The 20118-nt window shown below is 39.0% G+C and overlaps 1 protein-coding gene across 1 annotated transcript in view; it reads left to right on the top strand.

Moving 5' to 3' along the window:
- LOC135297840 (uncharacterized) overlaps window positions 1-19377 on the top strand; it is a 186292-nt gene extending 166915 nt beyond the window's left edge. The window contains exons 6-12 of the mRNA XM_064415794.1: window positions 7486-7703; window positions 9993-10077; window positions 11626-11735; window positions 12454-13272; window positions 14145-14338; window positions 14630-14809; window positions 15599-19377. Of these exons, the coding sequence (XP_064271864.1) occupies window positions 7486-7703; window positions 9993-10011 (237 nt within the window). The 3' untranslated portion in view covers window positions 10012-10077; window positions 11626-11735; window positions 12454-13272; ... (1 more) ...; window positions 14630-14809; window positions 15599-19377. The remainder of the gene's footprint in view (window positions 1-7485; window positions 7704-9992; window positions 10078-11625; window positions 11736-12453; window positions 13273-14144; window positions 14339-14629; window positions 14810-15598) is intronic.
- The last annotated feature ends 741 nt before the right edge of the window (window positions 19378-20118 follow it).

The raw sequence follows: 20118 nt of genomic DNA, 5'->3' as shown, positions 1-20118 counted from the left end.
CATGACCTGCGTTGCATATAATTGTTCTGGCTGCAGCAAGGCAGAAAAGTAAAAGAAAAGTGAAGACCTGGGTGGGAGAAAACCCCAAGCTCTCCACAATAAAGGCAGTTTGGGTGCTACTTGCAGATCATTTAGCCACAAGAACTTGATTACAGCCCTTCTGTCAAATTTAGGTGAACCCACTCAAAAGATGGTAACTGACAGATTTTGTCACTGCACAGTAAAATAAATAATCAATAAAAGCAGATCAGCTATTGTACAGGAGATGGAGGAAGGTTGTATATCCCTGCTTTCAGCCCTTTTAGTGAGTTGAGGCAAAGCAACAAAAATCTTGCAGTTTCTGGAAAACAAATATAAGACCCATTAAGTCAGTCTCATTAAATCTCACAATTATGGCTGTGATGCAGTGCTAGCAAAGAAAGTGTTTTAACTGATAAAAACTCCCAAAGGTACTATCAGCAGTACCATAAGGTAAGACTTTTTATTTGTTTCTTTCTTGCCTGTTATTTGATGCAGAGCTGAAATGAGACTGCAGTGTTTCACTGCACAAGAAGGTCATAAAAATGTCTGAAATTGTCAGGAAATATATGGATATGGGAAGACTGTTTTCACCCGTCAGATTTTGTAGCAGCTGAGCAGAACTCCTGAGAAAGGAGTATCTTTCCTCTGCCAAAACCACTGGCTAGCTGGTGGCCCTCAGTAGGAGTCCCTGGCAGATGCAAACAGCAGAGGGAAAATAAATCCACTGAAATGATATTCCTAGAATTTGACAGCAGTACAAGAATATTCTGTCCAAATGCATGCAGGCATTTTTCCTTTTCTACATTCACTGTCTGACTGTTTTGATGTGGTTTGGTTTAAGTTTCAAAGTTATTTTATATTTTATGGAAGTATGCATTTATAAAAAGATGTATATTTTCATAATTACATAGATATTTATCATATGCATTATCTGAAATGAGGCAGCATAGCAGTGAGTTCACTGAGCACAGGCATCCTGAGGCACTTTGATGTTTAGAAAAGATGCTCCATTCCCTGAGCAGCTCAAAATCCATGGAAGTGCCCCATATCAGATATGGCTTGGCCTGAGGGGAGGAAGGGCAGGGAAGTCAGGGAGGGGAGTACAATTATGGGTCAATGATGAAACATAAAAGTTTAAGATTAAGAAACTGAAGAATGAATGAATGTTACAAGAGCTTGTGTCTGCAGATTTCCTGAGCTTGCTTTGCCAGTCATTCAGGCATCTTCTTCCTGTTGTTGCCCAGAGAAGGCAGGGATGCCCCATCCCTGGGAGTGTTCAAGGCCAGGTTGTGTGGTGCCCTGAGCAACCTGGTCTAACCAGAACTGATGACTCTGGCTGGCCTTGGAGGAAGAGAGGCTTTAAACCCTGCAACTCAATGCCGTGGGGGAAGCTTCTAGGAGGTCCCCAGGAGTACAAGGCCAGCCAGAGCTGTTGGTCCTGGTAGCTTTGGTCTGGGAGAAATCCCATGATAGAAAGTTTTGGAGACAGGATCCCACGTAGAGCCACATGTGCCTGACAACCAATATCAGCCCTTTTCCACAGGCAAGAAAAGCTGGAAACATAACTTCTTGGGAGCAGTTTAGAGGCATTTCCTGGGAATCCAAGGGCAGCCAGAGCTGTCAGTCCTGGCAGATTTGGTGTTGGAGCAATCCTCTGATGTTTGCAGTTTTAGGAGGCGGAATCCCAATTCTGGCAACACATGACTATGAATATCAGTCCTTTTCCTCAGCATGGAAAGCCTGGCAACCTAATGTCTTGAGGGTGATTAAGAAGCAGACCCCAAGAGTCCAAGACAGGCCACAGCCATGGGTCTGGGAGGAATCTTCCAACATTCAGGATTTTAGGAGATAGAATCCCACTTTGGGTCCTCGATGCCTGACTGCAAATATCCTCCCTTTTCCATAGGAATGTGGTGTGGGTTTAGACTTCTCAGTGAATTGAGTTTTTCCCTTTATCATTGCTTAGATGTTGGGAGTATGAGGTGCTGCCTTGTGTGGGGGATGTTTTTATTCCTACTTGTTGGAGCATGAGCCTTGCTGGGTTTATTCTTTTTGTTTGGCTGGATTTTGGGGAGATTTTGGATTTTTATAGTGTAATGGTTTTGTTTGGTTTTGGATTTTTTTCTCTCTCTTTTTTTTTTTTAACACAATGACCAGGTTGTCTTAAACAGAGTTATTCCCAAATAATCTGTGGTTTGGCAACAGATAGAGTTGACAAGTTATTCTTGACTATTTTCACAGAGTGCCCAACCACAACACTCAAATGTTTGCTTATTTAGTTGTTTCAAAGTGACATCACAATACAAAGCAAAGTCCATATGCAACCATTTACCAGTTCTACCATTGGATTTAATAAATGCTGTTTTAGCTTTTATTCCCCTGCTGCCTGATTTTTGGGAATTGCCCACCACTGTGAAATTGGAAAGTTCAAGAGAAGAAACTATGAAAGGGAATATCTAATTTCTTTACTCTAGCTGCTGTTTCATGGCCTCAATTAATCTACACTTGCAAGAACTTCAATTTATGGAAAATTATTGGAGTAGCAATGTGAACTCTGCATAGCCAACAGCTGGATTTTAATAAATGTGGGCTATTTAGTACGTACACACAGGATGGCCTTTGAAATCCATCAAGGCTTGTCCAACCTGCTCTGAATAATTTTAAGAAATCAGTGCATAATTAATGAAAAATGCTATCAGATCTTTTTTCCTGTGGGCTATCATCCTTATTTCCAGCAAATGTGAGGTTGGTACGGCAGCCTGGGTTGAAGTTTTTCCTCCTCCTTTACACTGGCTCTGCTTGCACAGTAGTGGCATTTATCTCTGCAATATAGAAATGGATAATAGAAAAACAGATGTCCAACAGTACATCTCAACTAAAAATACAATTATTTACATAATGTGTGTAATTGTAGGAAGTCTCAGGAAGGTATTTTGAACACTGTGCCTTGGCTTAGATTCTGATTTCTGTTTGCTGAATCAAAATGGCAGCCTGAGAAAAAAACCTATCTTCATCCAGGACTTCATCCAGGACATTGTCCTTATGGACTTGTATATATAGAGAAAGAGAATCCACTTGTCATAGTGAAGCAGAAAACTTTATTTACTGAGTTTTATTTTAAAAAGGCAGTTATTTTAGCCACAATTCATGCTTAAAACCTCTGCCTGTGGAACAGCTTCTACCAATGTCAACAGGCAAAATCAACACCTGTCAATTTTTCACTTCCATTATCTTTTATCCCCCCCACTGTTTTGATGTGCAGTTCTGGTTGTTATCCTTGCTGAGTCGCTTCTCAGTTACTAAAGGAACCTATCTAATTGTGAAAGCTCTGGAAGTGAGACAAAGGGAACTCTGATGCTAGTGGGTGCTGCCATTCTTGGTGCTGTGGAGAGCCTGGCCAGGTGTGCCCCCTTGCTGACAGGTCTGGCACCCAGCTTTGCCCTGCCTGCACCTAAATGTCCATATACTTGTTGGAGACAGGCTTCTGCTCTTCTCCTCAGACTCAGTGGCAAGTGGCTGTGCTCAAGTAAAAGCACTCAGATGTTTTTATCTCCTTAAACTCCATTTAACTTTGCAACCTCAGAGCTCACCCCCTGTTCGGCATCATTTCAACCCCACTTCTGTTCTGCTGCCTCAGGCCATCTGTGGCTGAGGATCTTTTCTACATTCACAACACACAGCTGTTACTGAGTGGTTTTATTTGCCCCTACTTGATGTTTTCTTCTGGTTTAATCTGGGGTTTTTTTTCAGATGTCTATAAGTGGTGGAGGGAAAGGCAAACTCTGCTTATAGGTTGGTGATAATTTGAAGCAGAATTTGCCTTTTCCACGGTGTGAAGTCATCTCCAGATGGTTAAATAAGGAATGCCCCACGTGAAGCTGCTCTCCAAATTGTAAAATTGCTTGTTTGCAATTTGCCAGATACCTGCAAACCCTCTATTTACCTTTAATAACCACATTTTACAGGTGGGAGAGGGAATTTTGTGCTGCTGGTCTTGACCAACAACTGTGATTTGATTTAAATGAGTTTGCTTTTCCTCCAGCTTCTCTGATTTCTCTTCCATGCTTTGTTCAGCCTGCATTGCCTTTCTTGCTGGTTATAAACTCTGATCCATATTATGCCCAAAACCAACACTGGCAAAGAGTATCATGTCAGCTGCACCACTAAATAAAAGAAACCTTAATATTTTATGTTTTCAGTTAAAATTTAGTGGTTGAAATGTCAGCCTTGTAGCTCATTAAACTCTTCAAGAGTTCAGAGTTTATAGGAAAAAGTTTATAGCTTTCTTCTTGATTAAAAATGAACTATTTCAGCCTTGGAAATGACTCCTTAATTAAAAAGTAAATCATATTATATGTTCACCATGGTGAACTGATAAGTGGAAATTATTATTTTATTCCTTATAATATCAATAAAATGGTGGAGTATTTGTGAGTAGGAAATAAAAAATAACCTTAAAATTCTTCTAAATGATAAGCTCTGTAATGTCTGTAAGCATAGGGATTACTTCTATGTCTATTGTGGCTTAATGCTTTTATTACCTGGAATATAGAAATAAAAAATTATTTTCCACCACATTTTAAATATTATTCTGCAATAAACCTTGCTTGTGCCATTAAATCTGAATATGCATTTGGCCATACTGCAGCTGTTAGTTCAAGTCCAGGACATCTGGGGGTTGGTCTGAGCCCCAGAATGGAACAGATTTGTCCCTTTCCTCAGGATTAGATATTGTCCAGCCTGCAAATGAGGCAATAGTGCTGAGCTGCATCAGGGGATTGTACACAGTTGGGGTAGAACTGATAAAAATCATCAGTTTCTCATTCTGAAGCAATTTCAAGAGGTGTTCCAAAGCACTTAGCCTTGGGTGCCTGAGCCTGTGGGAATTTCTTTTTGTACTCTCTCTTGGGAAGTCATTGTGATCAAAACTTTTAAGGGGATACAGGTGGTTTTGGGAGAAAGAGTAAAGTCCTACTGAAAGTCCTACTTTCATTTTGGAATAAAGAACAAGGTAAACCCTTGTCTATGGGAGACGAGTTGGTGTTTGTAAAACTTTCTGTAATTAACAGACATCAAAAGGATAAAGGGAATTTGGCACAATAAATTGGGTTTTGTTTCAACTCTCTCCTTATTCAGGCTTGCCCAGGTAGATTATTCATTCTCTCAGTGTGAATTTTGCCATTAGATTTTGAAAGAATTAAATGGAAAATTTTAGTGTCTCTCAAATCCAAACCAGCTTCTCACTCTTGTGAATTTGGTCAAAATAATTTATTCCAGAAGCTCCTCTGGGCTCATGAAGGAAAAAAAAGTCTAAATCCTGACCTACAAGTGAGTAGGATGATGATGATGATGATGATTATTTCACAGATGACAAGGCTGATGAAACATACTTGGAAGCCGAAAACTGTACTCTCAGGTATTGCCAACTGATAATATTCCTTGACAATTCTTGTGCCTGTCCATTTTAGTATTGTTTAGAAATAAAGAAAATCCAGTATTGCTCCTGTCTGGCTGTGAGATTTCACTCCCCAGATACACTGATTTTATTACTAAATTCATTTAGTGCCAGTGCCCCTTTCAGTGATCACATAAAACTGCACAAGGGACACTTGGCATTTCTCTACTGGTTACTCAAGTATTTTGCTGCAAAAGTTTTGCTTTAGCTGCTATATTTCATAGGCTTCCTTGTTTTTATATCCAGATACTTATATCAAATTTGAGCACTTTTTGAGAAAGTGAATTGATGGGTTTAGGTACTAATGATAGAGTAGGTGCTTTGATCTCATCATTTAAATATTCAGAGCCTTTTCATGCTTGGAGTTTTAATCATAGGTCAGCAGTGACATACTTGCTGATATATGATTAAGAATGCAGACAATTCTGAATTTAAATTAATTTTGATATAGATTTAAAATAATCCCCTTAAAACTACTGGATTTGCTGTTGCAAAGACACCCAAGTGCTTTTGGGTGATTTATGTGTGCACAATACTCTCTTCACACAGAAACTTCCCCCATAATAGAAGCAAATCTTATGACAGCTGTAGTCTTTTAGGAGTGAAGACCTTTTCTTGCATAAAGCATAAATTTTAAAAGCTGAGTAGCTTTTTATGTGCTTTATTTGTGGAATTCTTTTACCAGCTAAAAATGCAAGCTGATGCATACATATTTGTTCAGATTTAGTTCCAAAGAGACAGAGCAATGTTTCAGGTCCAGTATTTTATTGATGGAACAATCTGATTGAGGCCTATAGGGAAACTCAGATGATGGAGAGAATTATTTGAATGCTGGCATTATTTCCAAAGGGATTTCAAGCACTTCCAGCCATGGCTGTATAACATGGAATGTGCATAACACTTAACTCTGGAGATGATTTCTCTTTCAGTTTGGGGATTCTCGGTGGTATTTCTGCCCTCTTGTGAGATGTTCAGGAATGTGTGAAACTTCCAGGTTCTCTCTTCAGCAAATCTGGAAGTCTGGGAGATCCATGTGTGTTTCAGCTGTAAGGAGTAGGAGTTTCATCTCTCACATGAGCTTTCTGCTTTAACACTTTCACATTTCATTCTCCCATATACACAGTGGATCCGTGTCTGATGTTTAAACCTAAAATTATTTCACTGGGAGAAATAAAAGGAACACGAATGTCTTGTTATTGCTCTGTACAAACCACATCTGTGATGGCTCTGTTACTTTCTTCAGCCACTTCCTCAAAGACAGCTTCATAAACATAGACCAAGATTAATCTTTTCTGGTGTAAAGCTGAGGTAATGGGCTTCATCCAGCACTTCAAGTGTTCTCTGCCTTGTTAAAAAGAGTTATTTTGTAAAGCAGTATTTTTTTTATATCTCTATTTTCAGATTAATGTCGTAACACAGTTTTTTCTTTGCAAATAGTGAGGAAATTCAAAGAAGCACCAACTGCACAGGATCTGAAATGAAACATTCCAAGCCCATAGGGTTTCACTATGTCAGTTATGCCAAATATCTGGTGGAATAGTCTGGACTGTTAAAATGACAAATACAGCTCTAAATTAAGAGGTTCACTGCTTTTTGGGATTATCCACTGATAAGTAATTAAGGAAAAAAATAGTATGAAGGAATGGTAGTCCTGAAAGGTCTCTAGTTCACAAGCATGTAGGAAGATTTCTCACACATACACTTCCTATTTAGGAGTATCTCAATTATCTGAGAGGAGTTGCATGCTTGAGTCTGTGTACTCTGAATTATTTTCTCTCTTGCAAGTCAATTTTATGCTCAACTCTCCTTTCTCAAAGTAGATGGCAAGATATGAGAGGATTTTACATGTAATCCAAAGTCTTCCATCTGGGTCACTGGGTTCCTGATAATTGCTTCTTTTCTGGGCTAGAAATCACTACCACTGACAAGATAAACTAGTGTTGGAAAATCTTGCACCAATTATGAAAGTATTTTCTGACATCAGACATGTTTTTTGTTCTTCCCTACAGAAAAATGCACTCTTGAGAGACACAGATGAGATTATTTACAGAATCTGCAGCTCTCCTTCTGGGTTCTGCTCACTGAGAGAAAAGGGGGAGAAGCACCCACAAAGCAGCTGTGAAATAAAGAACCCATTTCACCCTTCAGAGCTCTCCTGCTGGTTTAGTGGAAAACCCGATGGATGGATGGATAAATCTTCCAGAAAGAAAAATCAGCTCTTGGCTAGGTGAGAAGGATTTTAACCACAGAGTCCCAGGAGAAATTTGTAGGTCAGCTGCTCTTAGCCTTGTAACAATAGCATGGAGGGTTGAACCTCTCATCCTGCAGCTTTAACTCTGTGTCTTCGTTTAAGACAATTTAAGAGGTGGACACTCTAAAATGAGTTGCCTCCCCTTAGTTTCAACGAGTCCCTTTCCACCAATAAGGAGAAATTAAATATGAGTAGATATAAGTGAAAAAAATAACAGTTTATTAACAAGAGAAACAGCAACAGGCAAAAACAACCAACCAACCAGTGAATAATGAGTAGATGCAAAATTGCTAAGTCTCATGAACAGTTTGAGGTCATTAGGAAACATCAACTCTCTCAGCCTTTCTTCATGAGACCCAAACTGACTTTTCACCTTGGAAATACCTGGGAGTTCTGGACTTTGATTGTGGCAATATCATTAAACAAAAGTTAGCATTTGTTTGATAGACTGGTGTGTCAGTCCAGCCTTTTAAAGATCACCTTGTAAAAAACAGTCAAATGAATCAGGTAGTCTGGAAGAAGAAAGTGCTAAAAATCTGTAAGAGACCTTTTACATAAACTTCTTTTAAAAAAAGTTTTATGCCATAAAACCTGCAGGTGATCTGAAACAGCTGGAAGCAAATGAAAGAGAAGGCTGCTGTAAGGTAAGAGAGAGTTTCTGAACCTGCCCAGTGTGAATTCCTTTCCTGTTGACTCATGTCAGATCTGTTCCTCCTTCCATTTTATTACTTTCTATTTTAGAAGACACTGTTCCTACAATGGGTACATTTACTTTTCTTTCTTCTCAATCAATGGCAGTTCTTGAGAACTTAAGAAGTATGTTAGTGGTCAGTGGTGAGGTTTGGTTTCCTTTTTCCCTTAATATGTGGAGTTAAGTCTTTATAGAAACTGTGCTTAGACTGCAACTTTTCAGAAGTTTATGGCTACCCTGACTGATGCTTCCTTGAGATATGCAACAGCAAAGCCATAATCACAAAGAGCACGTGCTTGGTATTTCCACCCAGGGAATTTAAAATTTTCTGACTTCATTTATGATGCTGCAGTGTAACCACCTGGTGGAGTGAGTGATTGCAAGGCCTGATTAATGGTACAGACTTTTAGACTAGAATTTGTTACTTCTGTACCTTGTATGCTCTTCTATGGTGGAAATATTTCACAGCTTTTGCCAGCTATGTTTTTTGGAAAATCACAGCTTGCTGGGGCCTTGATTCTGCTCTTACTGGAGGATGTCCCATGGCTCAGATCTGTTTAGATGTGGCAGGGCCAATGAAAATATGTTCTCTCTAATGAGGGCTGGATATATCTGGACTCTTCTGTTTGGTAAAACCCTCGAAGCAAAGTAAATGTGGTACCTTTGTAGCAAAGCATGAGTGAAATCACATGGTGGCTCTTCTGTAGCTCGGCTTAGAAAAAATAACCTTTGCTGAATATGTGAATGTAGATGTCAAAGCTGTCTTCCAAGGCTTGGGGGATTAAACAAGAGGTGAGATGGGAATTGTCTTTGTCTTCGTTCTCTTTCAAAACTAGATAGTTTCAATGTGGCAGACAAACTTCTTGTTCCACTAAACCTGACCTGCTGAGTCTCAGGAAAAGAGATGTTTTGTTTCAAGCAGTGTTTCATTTTAAAAAATATTAATTTCTTGGATACAAAAAAACCAAAGCTTCCTGAAAGAAGTGTGCTGTTGATCCAATTCCAGTACTTTCAAGTTTTTGGTGCCTGCTGAAGCGTAGTAATGCCTCAGAAGCAAAACAAGAGATTTTTTTTCACAGATTTAAAAGAAGTTGTGACTTTTCTCAGTTTTACAAGAGCTTCTCAGGAGTTCCAGCATTAACTCTTTTATGTTATCATTCATCCAGACTGAAAAAACCACTTTGTTCCCTCTTCCAATTATCTTTTTAGGGTTGAAGAGTTGCTACAGTTCATGTATACCACAAGCTCTTGATTCATGGGAGTATGTTTAGTTGATGCTCAGTTTGTGCAAAACAATTCTACTCAGTCTTTCCAAGTTTTAATTATTGTAATTTGATTGAATTGTTGGATTTTGCAGTATCATAGCTAATATTAATGCCTTTAAAACACATAAGTCTGGAGGATCTGATATTCCAGAGGATGTTTGAGTAAGCTGAGAAGTGAGGCTGATGTTTTACTCTTCGGTAGTAATTGTTTACACTGATGAGTAGAGGAATGGAGTAAAATGTTCTGCCCTGGGCTTTTACTGTAACTTTGAGGCTGAGCAAAATAACTATTGTTTCTTTTTCATGAAGAGCAATGCAGGAGAGGTGACAAAATGTGCCTGAGGAATAAGATGGTTACAAGATCCTATCTGTGAGGAAAGCAGCAGGAATCAAGGTAGGATGTTCCCCAGGGGCCAATCAGTGCAGCTCTGCAGAGCCAGTTCAGGAAGCCTGATGATCTGGCCCTGCTTACTGAAATAGCTTCTCAAAACAATGATCCTTATTTCCCATTTTTCATGAGAGAGACATCTACCAGCATGCTCCCAATAACCCCCACGAATAACCAAGCAACAATCTCCAAGAAATACCCTTTATATAGATTGTAATATGGTGATGCCAACAGACCTGCTCTAACTAAACACTCCAATAAGGGAGGCATTGCCAGAAAAGTCAACTTTTGCATGCTTCCCATGCAAGCCAGCTCCCTAAATGCTGGGCCTTAGGTGAAATATTCCCTGAACAAGCTATTCCCAGTTATCCACTGCAAGGTTTCTGAAGGGGAAATGGCCTGCTGGGCCATGGGGAGGGTTTGTGCCATGCTCACATTGTACTTCCCTATGTAGTTGCAGCATCATGAAAGGAACCAGAATCTACCAGAGCCAGGATCTGCAAATGTCACTGAGCAGCTGCTCTCTTTGCTCTTCCCTGAAGCACCTGGCAATGCCCCTGCGATGTTGTCTGGGTGTAACCATGCAGAAAGAATATGACAGCTGCTAATACCCTCATTCTGTTTCCTTTGATCTTCTCACAAAGTACAGCTTGTTCAAAACAACTGGAGGAAGCAGAAGCCATCAGTTCTCTTGGAATTAATTTTTGGGAAAACCAATACATTGGCTTTGGAGGTTGCTTGTGGAAATAAACCCAGCTTTGCTTTAAAATTTGATACACCTCAAGAATTGTTTTGAAAGTTGATTCATTTCTAATTAAAGTGAAATCTGAAGCCATGTGAGGGTTTTGATAAGTTCAGCTTTTGTTGCAAAGAGCAGTTCTACCCAAGTTCTTTTCTCTTAGGAGCTGGCTGCTATTGTACCATTTTACGTTGTAGTTTCTGAATTCACCCCACACACTCTCATTGACTTCAGTGGGAATTTTCCAAGAACAAGGAATTAAATAGTCTTCAAAATAAGTTCCCCCATGAATTCAGAATATTAGATATCTGCTCAAGTTATGTTACGTGCTGTCAATTTTTCACCTGTTAAAATTCTTGGAGCAGATGCAATGAAACTTCTCCAGGCTTGATAAGAAAAGTTGCAGATACTTTCAATTCTCTGCAGAAGTCTGGGAGTTTGGGAAAGCTGCTCTGAGGTTCTCTTTCAGAAAGGAATTTTCTGTGCGAAGCCCCATATTTCACTGCTGTCAATTATGCATGACTTTGGTATTCTGCATTTAAATAAAGAGAAATAACATATTTTGGTGGTAAATTATGGGTAAATAATAAAGGCCAGAGAAAACAACAATAATGAAAGAAAGAAGACCCACAATAATTTACTATGTTTGGTTTTATGCATTTGTGGTGAAAGAGAAAATATAAGGAATATATAGGAAATTGAGGATGGGATTGTCATTAGTTGTCCCAAATTGCAGGAATACATCTGATAATAACCACATTCCTTCATATGGAAGCAAACTTTAGGCTACTTTTAGTCTGTCTTGGCTTTTCTAGGTGTATTCATCCGTCAGTGCAAGTGAAATCATGAAGCCAGCAGGGGAGACATCACAACAGACTTCACATGTGCCTCGTGGAACTTTTTCTTTCATTTTTCTAACTTGCAGGTAAACTGATTGATTGGAAATGATTGCCATTTGCCTTCATCCTGCCTGTAAAGGCTGCTTCCAAGTATTTCCTTTTCCAGGTTTTTTTATGCTATGATTTTTTTGAAAAGGCACCTTCTCTCTAATCAAGTCCTTTTGACAAGCTATGAATGATTTTGATATTAATTCACAGTTTTTATCTATAAAGTATATCTAATAATTTCTTACTTTTCAAGATGTATTAGCAAATAAGCTAGAGTCCACATGCATCTGTATGGTATGCATAAACTTCCCAATTTCTGATGATGAAGTCAAGGAAAGAGGATTTTGTGAGAATTTTCTGCAGTGAAGTTAAGTTTATTTAACATTTTGTAGCTGAGCGCCTTATAAATAGCAAACCCTTCTGAACTGGCTTTCTTTTGGCCAACTAGAAATGCATCTTGGGGGTATGGTTGGTTTCTAGAAAGCATAAATCCTATGGATGTTTTTGGTTTTCTGTTTCAAGCTGTGTGGTGCCAAATACATGGCTGTTTTGTTCAAGAAATAAATCAGGCACTCTGAAAGCATCGTAACCATGTCACCCTCAAAATGGTTCAAATTCTTTGTCTCAGTGGATTGAATCTTGGCTTTCAGCACAGTAGCAACTCTTTTTTATTTTGTTTTTGTTTTGTTTTATTCTCTGTCTCCCCCCTACCCTTTCTGGGCAATACTGACATTCTTTTCTCTTTCCCTAAACCAGGCATACTGCACATCCTTGTTTTGTCCAGTAGAAGCCCAAGCAACACAGCAGTGAGGCTGAAGTTTCACATGTGGAATTCCCTCCATGGGCAATGTGGCAGGGGAACTTTAGCTTGGAAATCCTCTAGAAGATAAATTGGCAGTATACACTACAACAGTTCCTAATTTTATTTTGAAGCAAGCTTTCCAGGTCATGACTTTAGTTCTTCCTTGGTTGAGCTGCTATAGATGACTTTGTTCAAGGGATTCTGAATACAAATGTGCAAAACTTGGTTTTTGGAATTTGTCTAATACTGTTGTGACTGAAAACCCTTCCTTATTGTAAAGGTAGAACACTGAAGCTAAAGGCGTTTTGGTGATGCAATATTGTGACAGAGCTTGTGATGAACTGGGTGGTGTGTGGCGCAAACAAGTGGGGAAAGTGAAGTGCTATACTGATACTCAAAATATATTTTTAGTTTTGACTGAGTATCTCCTCTTTCTCTGTAGGATGAAATGACATTATTTATCATCTCAAGCTCTCTTGTACAGACCTGGGGAATAGATGATGCCCCTGTGGAAGCTGAGATAAAGCCATGCGATCTCAGCAGCCAGCACATAATGAAAAATACTAAATATTGTGGAAGGTTTCAGCCGGCAATTCTCTAGGGCAACTTTTGTTCATTTGGGATGTTGCTTATCCAGGACCTTACAGTCCATAAATGGTGCTTCTCATGATGGAGAAAAGATTGAAGACAGAAAAAAAAGTCAAGATTTGTTATGTGTAGTATCTAGCTTGCTGTTTCCAGCATTTTAAAAATAAATAGTGTTATTTTTCAAGGTAAGCTTAAATCCTCAATGTGCTTAATTCTGGAGCAAAACACTAAATTCGGGGAGAGGGGGTGTATAGAAAAAGTGGATTGCTGATATTTTTTGCTTATATATATCAAGCAAGGTTGGTTTTTCCCATGCTCTGTTTCGACTATTGTTCTGTAAACCTACTTCAAGGAAGATATTTCTGTGGCAGATTGATGATGAGCAGGCCTCAGGTAGGTTGACTCACTGATTGAACTAGGAAAGGATTGTGCCTTTGGTTGCTTGATCATAGCAGGGAAAACGAGGCAGAGTTGCAGTCTCAGAGCACAGCAGAAGTTTTTTGTAATGTAAAAATTACTCCATGGAGAAGTTGGGGAATTATTGACCTAAGAAGGAATGAAGCAACCTTTTCAGAAAGGTTATGAGGCCTGGTGAGTTGGAGCTGTGGGTTAGAGCAGGCTTCAATATCTGCATTGGAACAATCTTGGAGCACTGTGATGAAAGCATGGGATCAGTTAATGACTGTAATGAATGCTGGTAGTTATTTTTAACAAATCAAGTAAAAATGAGTTTATGTGGTTCTCAGATTTGGAAGTTGCTAGAAAGCATCCAAAACAAGTTGGAAATAGTGGGTCCTCCTGATAATGTTCACTTAAACCTACTGCCTGTTGGAGGTATCAGAGCTCATCAGTTCACTACTCACAGCTTTATCAGGCTTTGATGGTGAGAACCAGTTCAGATATTCAAAGAACATCCTAGATATGATTTAATAAGGACAGATATCTGTCATTTGGTGATAAAAAGGCTCCCAATGCAACAGAAGAAAACTTTTCATATACCATCAAATATAGGCTATCTCCTGTAATCCAATTTGTGACTGCTATTTTTTTTCTCCAGCACAGGTGTGATGCATCCCAAGGGAAAGTGTCACTGAATGTCTTTCAGCCTATAGAATACTTCTAAATTGAGGGTGTGCATGTTGTTTGACCTGCACAAGTGAGCTTAAATTGTACAAATTATGGCATGGCTGGGGACCTGAAGACCTCATGGTGCCAGATGTTCAGGAAGCTTCTCATCTTTGTAAGAATTTGGTAAGCCCTTCAAGAACAAGAGCATAGTGGCCCATCTATTCTGATTTAATATGATTTTATTGCAAACGAGTGGCAACTGACATGAACAGATCAGCCTGGCCACTTCAGCTTTGTAGTGGGAAGTGCTGGTGCTTACAGTGTCATTGCCATGTTGGTGAGGATGGTTGAGAACTTTGGAAATTTTACTTTTTGGGCTCCCTGGAGACGCCTCTATTCACAGAGCTGGGGTAAAAATGAAATAGTACCAATTAAAAAATATATTGAGTTTTTGTTTTTTTTTTTCTTTTTCAGTTTTTGACCGCCTTGATATTTGATTTCAATTGAAATGAAAGAGTAGCAGAGAGCATTGATAACTTGTTTTTCAAAATACTTCTGGCTAAAAAGAGATTTTGACTTACTGGTGAAGTGGATTTTGCCAAGCAACAAAAGCCTGAACCAGACAAAACAAACTCCTGCATCCCAGCTCTCCCTGTGAGTGGGTCACTTCAGCAAGGACTCTTTCATGTGGCTAAAAGCAGTGTCCCTCTGTCACAACACACACTGGCATGGAATTCCTGCACCTTAAAAGCTTTTGAAAGCACCAAGAAAATGGAGTTGAACAAAGAAAATTATGTTGGTGTTTTGGGCTGTGGAACTTTCTTTTTGCTCTCTTAAGTTCTTTCCAATTCTCCTGTAATTGGAGCAGGCAGGGAGTAGGTGTCTGTGATCTTTTCTCTGGTCAATACCACTAATGCTGACTACAAGGATGGTGAAACATTTAGTCCTTGCTCTGATTTCCCTTTTCTCTTTGTTCTTCTTTGGGGCAAAATGCTAAACCCTCACCCTGTTTTCTAAAAGCATCTGCTCATTTGTGCAGAGCTGGTTACTGTTAGAATCCAGGTTTTATTTGGTGAAAAACATATTAAAACTTTTTAGTATGGGAAGCAAATGGCAATGGTGATAACTCAGTGTCTCCTAACATACCTTGGGTTTGTCTTTGAAAATACCCTTGAGGGAAGAGAAAAAATATCCATTAAAAAATAAAAATAAAAAAGGAAAAAACATAAGATGAATGAGTGTGTAGTGCTGCTACACTGATGCTCTTTCCCTTTATGTTTGTACATAGGGTAGAAAGTGGATCTGGATTGTGGGAAATTATGATTAAATGAAGTGCCCTTCTTGATATTTCCAATGCAAGTAGATTTCATTATTCTATTGACTTACAGGGATTAATGTTTTCTTTCTCTCTCTCCCTCCCGCCCCCCTTTTTATTTTTTTTAGTCTGTATTTTCAGAAGAATGGCGAATCACAGCTGTTTATTGATTCTAACCAGGGCTGAAAGGTGATCGAGTGCTGTGACTTTTTGGGCTCCATTGTTTCTCCTTGTGCTCTGGTGGAAAAATGATTAAAAGTATTCCCAATAACATCTCTGGATGTTCTTTTGGTCTCTGAATATATAGGGATGGAGATGGAAATGCCAATGTCCGCCTGACACCCAGCCTAAGGTGAATGCTCATCATTTTATGAGACAACAATCAGCTACAAGCATGCAATCTGCTTCTTTAGGACAAGACTGAAGTATGACTTTAATCTGTAAAACTGCAGACATACAGTAACAAAGAATTATTAACAAAGAAAATATTTAAGGATTTGGTCATATTGTAGTTTGCTTATGGTAAGCAAGCTCCTAGAAACTTGTTTGATTAGCTGATCAATGAGAAGCTGCTATTGGGTTTTACATTGTTCTGTCACTGGGATAATGACATTGGGGATGTAATTGGCTCTTTAGTTTGCTTGGTACTACACATGTTTGAATCCATAAATAGGATTTAGCTTTGCTAAATATAGATTGGGATTATGGAGCAATACTAAGACTGTTTTAGTGTTTTGTTTCAGCATTTTAGTGAACAAGACTGGTTTTGTTTCACGCAAGTGTTTCTTCTCCCACTGGGGAAAAATGTGGACAAGTAAAAAAATAGCTAATAGGCTGATGAGGGAACTAAAGAGGCTGCTGGAAGAAACTGTGGAATTTTAATAATTTGAATTATCAAAATAGTAGATTTTATATTGTTTGAATTGCTGTTGTAATCCAGTAATCCATGGCTCCTGCTTACAGCTGATGCCACTCTTGGGTCACAGGCAGTTGAGTTTTCTATCTGCTTCCACCTCTGGTTCCAAAGCCTCCTCCTCTCCCCTAAAGGATGTTTTGGTCACTGGATACCTGTGGATTTGGGGGCATTAAGCACTACTTTTTTACTGCTGGGATATATTGTAAAGTGACAAAGGGAATTTCTCCTGATTGGTGGCCATGTTGTTGGGAGATATTTAGGGGTGACAATATGTGGCCAATCACAGGCATTTCTTTGGACTTGGCTGATGAGAGCTGTATAAATCTTCTGCAGGGAAGAAAAAAAAATCAGAAGAATAGGAAGGTTTCCCTCTCCTTTTTCCTAAACCAAAAATAAACAGCAGCCAGAACTCAAATAATTAGGAAGAAGTGTGTTTATGTTCTTCATGCTACAGCTTCATTGTAACTGGAATGATATTTCCGTGTTGGAATCAGGCAGTGGAGGCTACTGCTTTTCCAGGGAAATCTACACTTCTGAAAAAACTCTTCAAGTGCCCCAAACCTGCACAATAGCAAATGTTGTTGGTCTTTTCCTTCTGCTGACAGTCTTTTAGACATTGGATGTTAATTGAAAAACCTCTGTGTGGTCACTGCTGTGTGAAGGGAGCGAGCAGAACCTGTGCAGGTCTGTTATAACTCAGGTTCCTCCATGCACAGGAAAACCTTCCTTAGGAATTTTCTTTGTAGCTGCAGTGGAAGGATCATGAGCTGCAAGGAGATGGCCATGCAGGGATAGAGGGGTGTGGGACCTGTAAGTAGCCCAGTGGTTCTAGCCATGTACAATGTAGAAAATTCTGGCATTTAGGCTTCTTTGTTTTACAGGAAGGAAAGCCCTGTTCCAGTTAGATGAAGAAAAAATTAATTGCTATCTTCCTTCTGGGGGTTTTGTGTGCTTGTGGTTTTTTTTTTTCTCCCCATTCCCCAATTAGATTTGTTTGCCCTGTCACTGATATTTTTACTCTGGCAGAGAATATTTGGAGATCAGGGTTGCCTAAGCTCAGATGCTGACAGTTATGTTGCAATAAAACTCTGCTAGCACCCTCATCATAAATCACAGGCCCTAATTTGGAGACTTAAATTACAGGTATGTCTTCTGAATTACCCTCTGCAATTAAAGTGCAATAAAAATACCTGCCATGGATTTTAACAAGCAGCCTAGTCATAGTAATGCCAACTGCTTGCTGGCTGCTGTTGGGATGTTAAATTTTTTACAGCTATTAAATATAGTGAACAGCATGGCTGCTGCCAGTTGTTAGGAGAAACATCAGCATTGCCACCAGCACAGCTGTTCAGCTGGAAGTGTAGTGGTGTCTCCCCTGAGGGAAGGAGGCATTTATGAGAAGGAAAGGTGTGCTGAAGGCAGCAATAGCATTCCTCTGGCTGTCAGGGGCTGGCACATCCTGGAGCAGTCACAACAGCACCAGAGCTCAGTGCTAAATAGAAATTCAGTAAACCAAAGAGAAAATCTGTCTGGAAAATAGCCACAAAGGTTTTCATTCTAAGGAAAAACCTGCCTTTTACTCTAAGTCATGCTGCTGACAACCCCATGGGTGAGGGTCAAGAGGAAGATGTGGGTGAAGTAGGAAATACCAGACTTCTGCATTTTATTAAAGGTAAAAGATGCCAGAGTTTCTGGGCACAGAGCATGGAAGTTAAGAATCAAGAATGCATTTAGAGCTAGAAAGGTTTGGCAAATACAAAATCTGATACTGTTAGGAAGAGGGGCTGCTTGTGAAAATGTAAAGTTGCCAGCTTTCAGTCCATCCCTTTAGGACAGATTTAACCAACTGGTTCTGAAGTTCACTGTTTTCTGTGGAATTACTGATTGACCCAAGAGATATCTGTGTTTCATTGTCTTTAACTGCATGGCCCAAATTAGAGGCTTTGCACATAAAGGACTGTCTCCTCAAAAACCAGACAGCAACATTCTTGAAGTACAGAAAGTTGCACCATGTTTGTAATGACGTGGTTTTGATCTTTTTGAAATCTAATTCAATCAAATTGTGGTTTCTTTCAGATTTTGTGTCTTGAATAGACATAATCTGTTTTCTATTCAAATACATCTTTCAAATTTCAGCATGGTGGGGAGGTCTTCGCATTATCTGACTCATGCATCTAACAGGGGTGCTCTGAATTGTCCCATTGACTTCTTACCATTGCTCACATAAATAATTCAGTCTCCTAAATTGCGAGGAGGTAAACAAAGTAAACAAAGAGAATCTAATGCTGGAGCTGGTGAAACTCCTATTCAGATTTTTAAATGGGTGCAGCTGAGTATTTAATGGGAAAATAGTAATATTATTAAGGAAGCAAACAAATATTTTTTTACCATTAGAAACTGGCAGTCTTAAAAATTAGTGGCATATTGTGGGAAAACCACCAAACTACTCTTGTCAATGTCTCATTATTCCTTACAGTTCAGAGAAAAATTGTAAAAATAACAGTTGGGTCAATATGCTGCTGATATATTTTCATGTTATGCCTCAGATCACATGTAATGTTTTATCAAAAAACATTTAGTTATTTGTCTGGTTATTTGACTGAGTTTTATAAAAGATAAACATATATAATCTGTCCTAATATTGAAATATTTTTGCTTTTTTCTTAAATCTGTGCACCATAGGTCATGCTATTGAAGCATTAAGTTTCTATCTCCTGGCTGATTTGATTTATTACTAACTTTTATCTGAAGGATATAAATGAGGCTGGAATTGCATTAAGCCTTCATCTGAACCACACATTTATTTGACACAGGATAATGAAGAAGCAAAGCATTTTCCCATGGCTCTTCCTTATTTTGTCCTGTGGAAATGCATGATTTTTTTGCTTTTGTACACACACATGCTCCTGCTGTTCTACAAGATTGCACAAAATATTTACACGTGTCTTTAATTAAAATAAAGGGTTGTCAGGGCACAGCATATGCAAAGAATATTTGATTTTCTGCATGTGTTACCTGTAGTACACTGCTACTGCAAATATTTTATTGTAATCAATGCTATATCTGGCTTAACTCTTAGGTCTCATGCCCTGCAATTTGTGACAGTTTTCTGCCATGATAAAGCGAAATTTTAATTACAAATTACAAAACCAGAAGGAATTGGAGGTAACTGATATATGGTCCAGATTTTCAATGGACTAGCTTTCCCTGCAGATGGAGTCAAGTGAGCATTTCAACGTTGTGCATAAGTCTGATGATGACTGCTTTCCTTTAAAGGATGAAATTGTTGGGGTGCCCCTTCAGTGACACTTTGTAGTTCATGGACAATGCAAGATGGGCAGCAGAGATGCTTGGCTGGCCTGAGGGAGGCAGAAGGCAAATTCTTTCTGGGTCTGATTGAGGAATGTTAAACTGTTAGACAAAATCTTCACTAAAATTACTGTTTGATATTTTGGCTCCTCAATGGAAGATTTTTTTCCCCACCAACATTACTTTGTCCCATTTCATATATTACATTTTTCCCAGGGTAGAGGGGAATAAGGGAAGGTTTTCTCAGTGAGTAGAATAATAATTTCCTAGAGCAGCAGCAAAATCAAGAAAAGGGTGAAAACTTCATTGTGTAATCTTTAGGGAATAAATGATGTAGGGATAAATTTGTTCAACAAGTATCAGTGTTTGCTTTTCCCACATGATGCCCTAGCACTGCTACCTTTTAGGTTGTTAAAAAATGGT

Source organism: Passer domesticus, chromosome 3 (genome assembly GCF_036417665.1).
Source record: "Passer domesticus isolate bPasDom1 chromosome 3, bPasDom1.hap1, whole genome shotgun sequence".
NCBI classification, from domain to species: Eukaryota; Metazoa; Chordata; class Aves; order Passeriformes; family Passeridae; genus Passer; species Passer domesticus.
The sequence above is the reverse complement of the archived record's forward strand: the minus strand, read 5'-3'. Positions and strand labels throughout refer to the sequence as shown.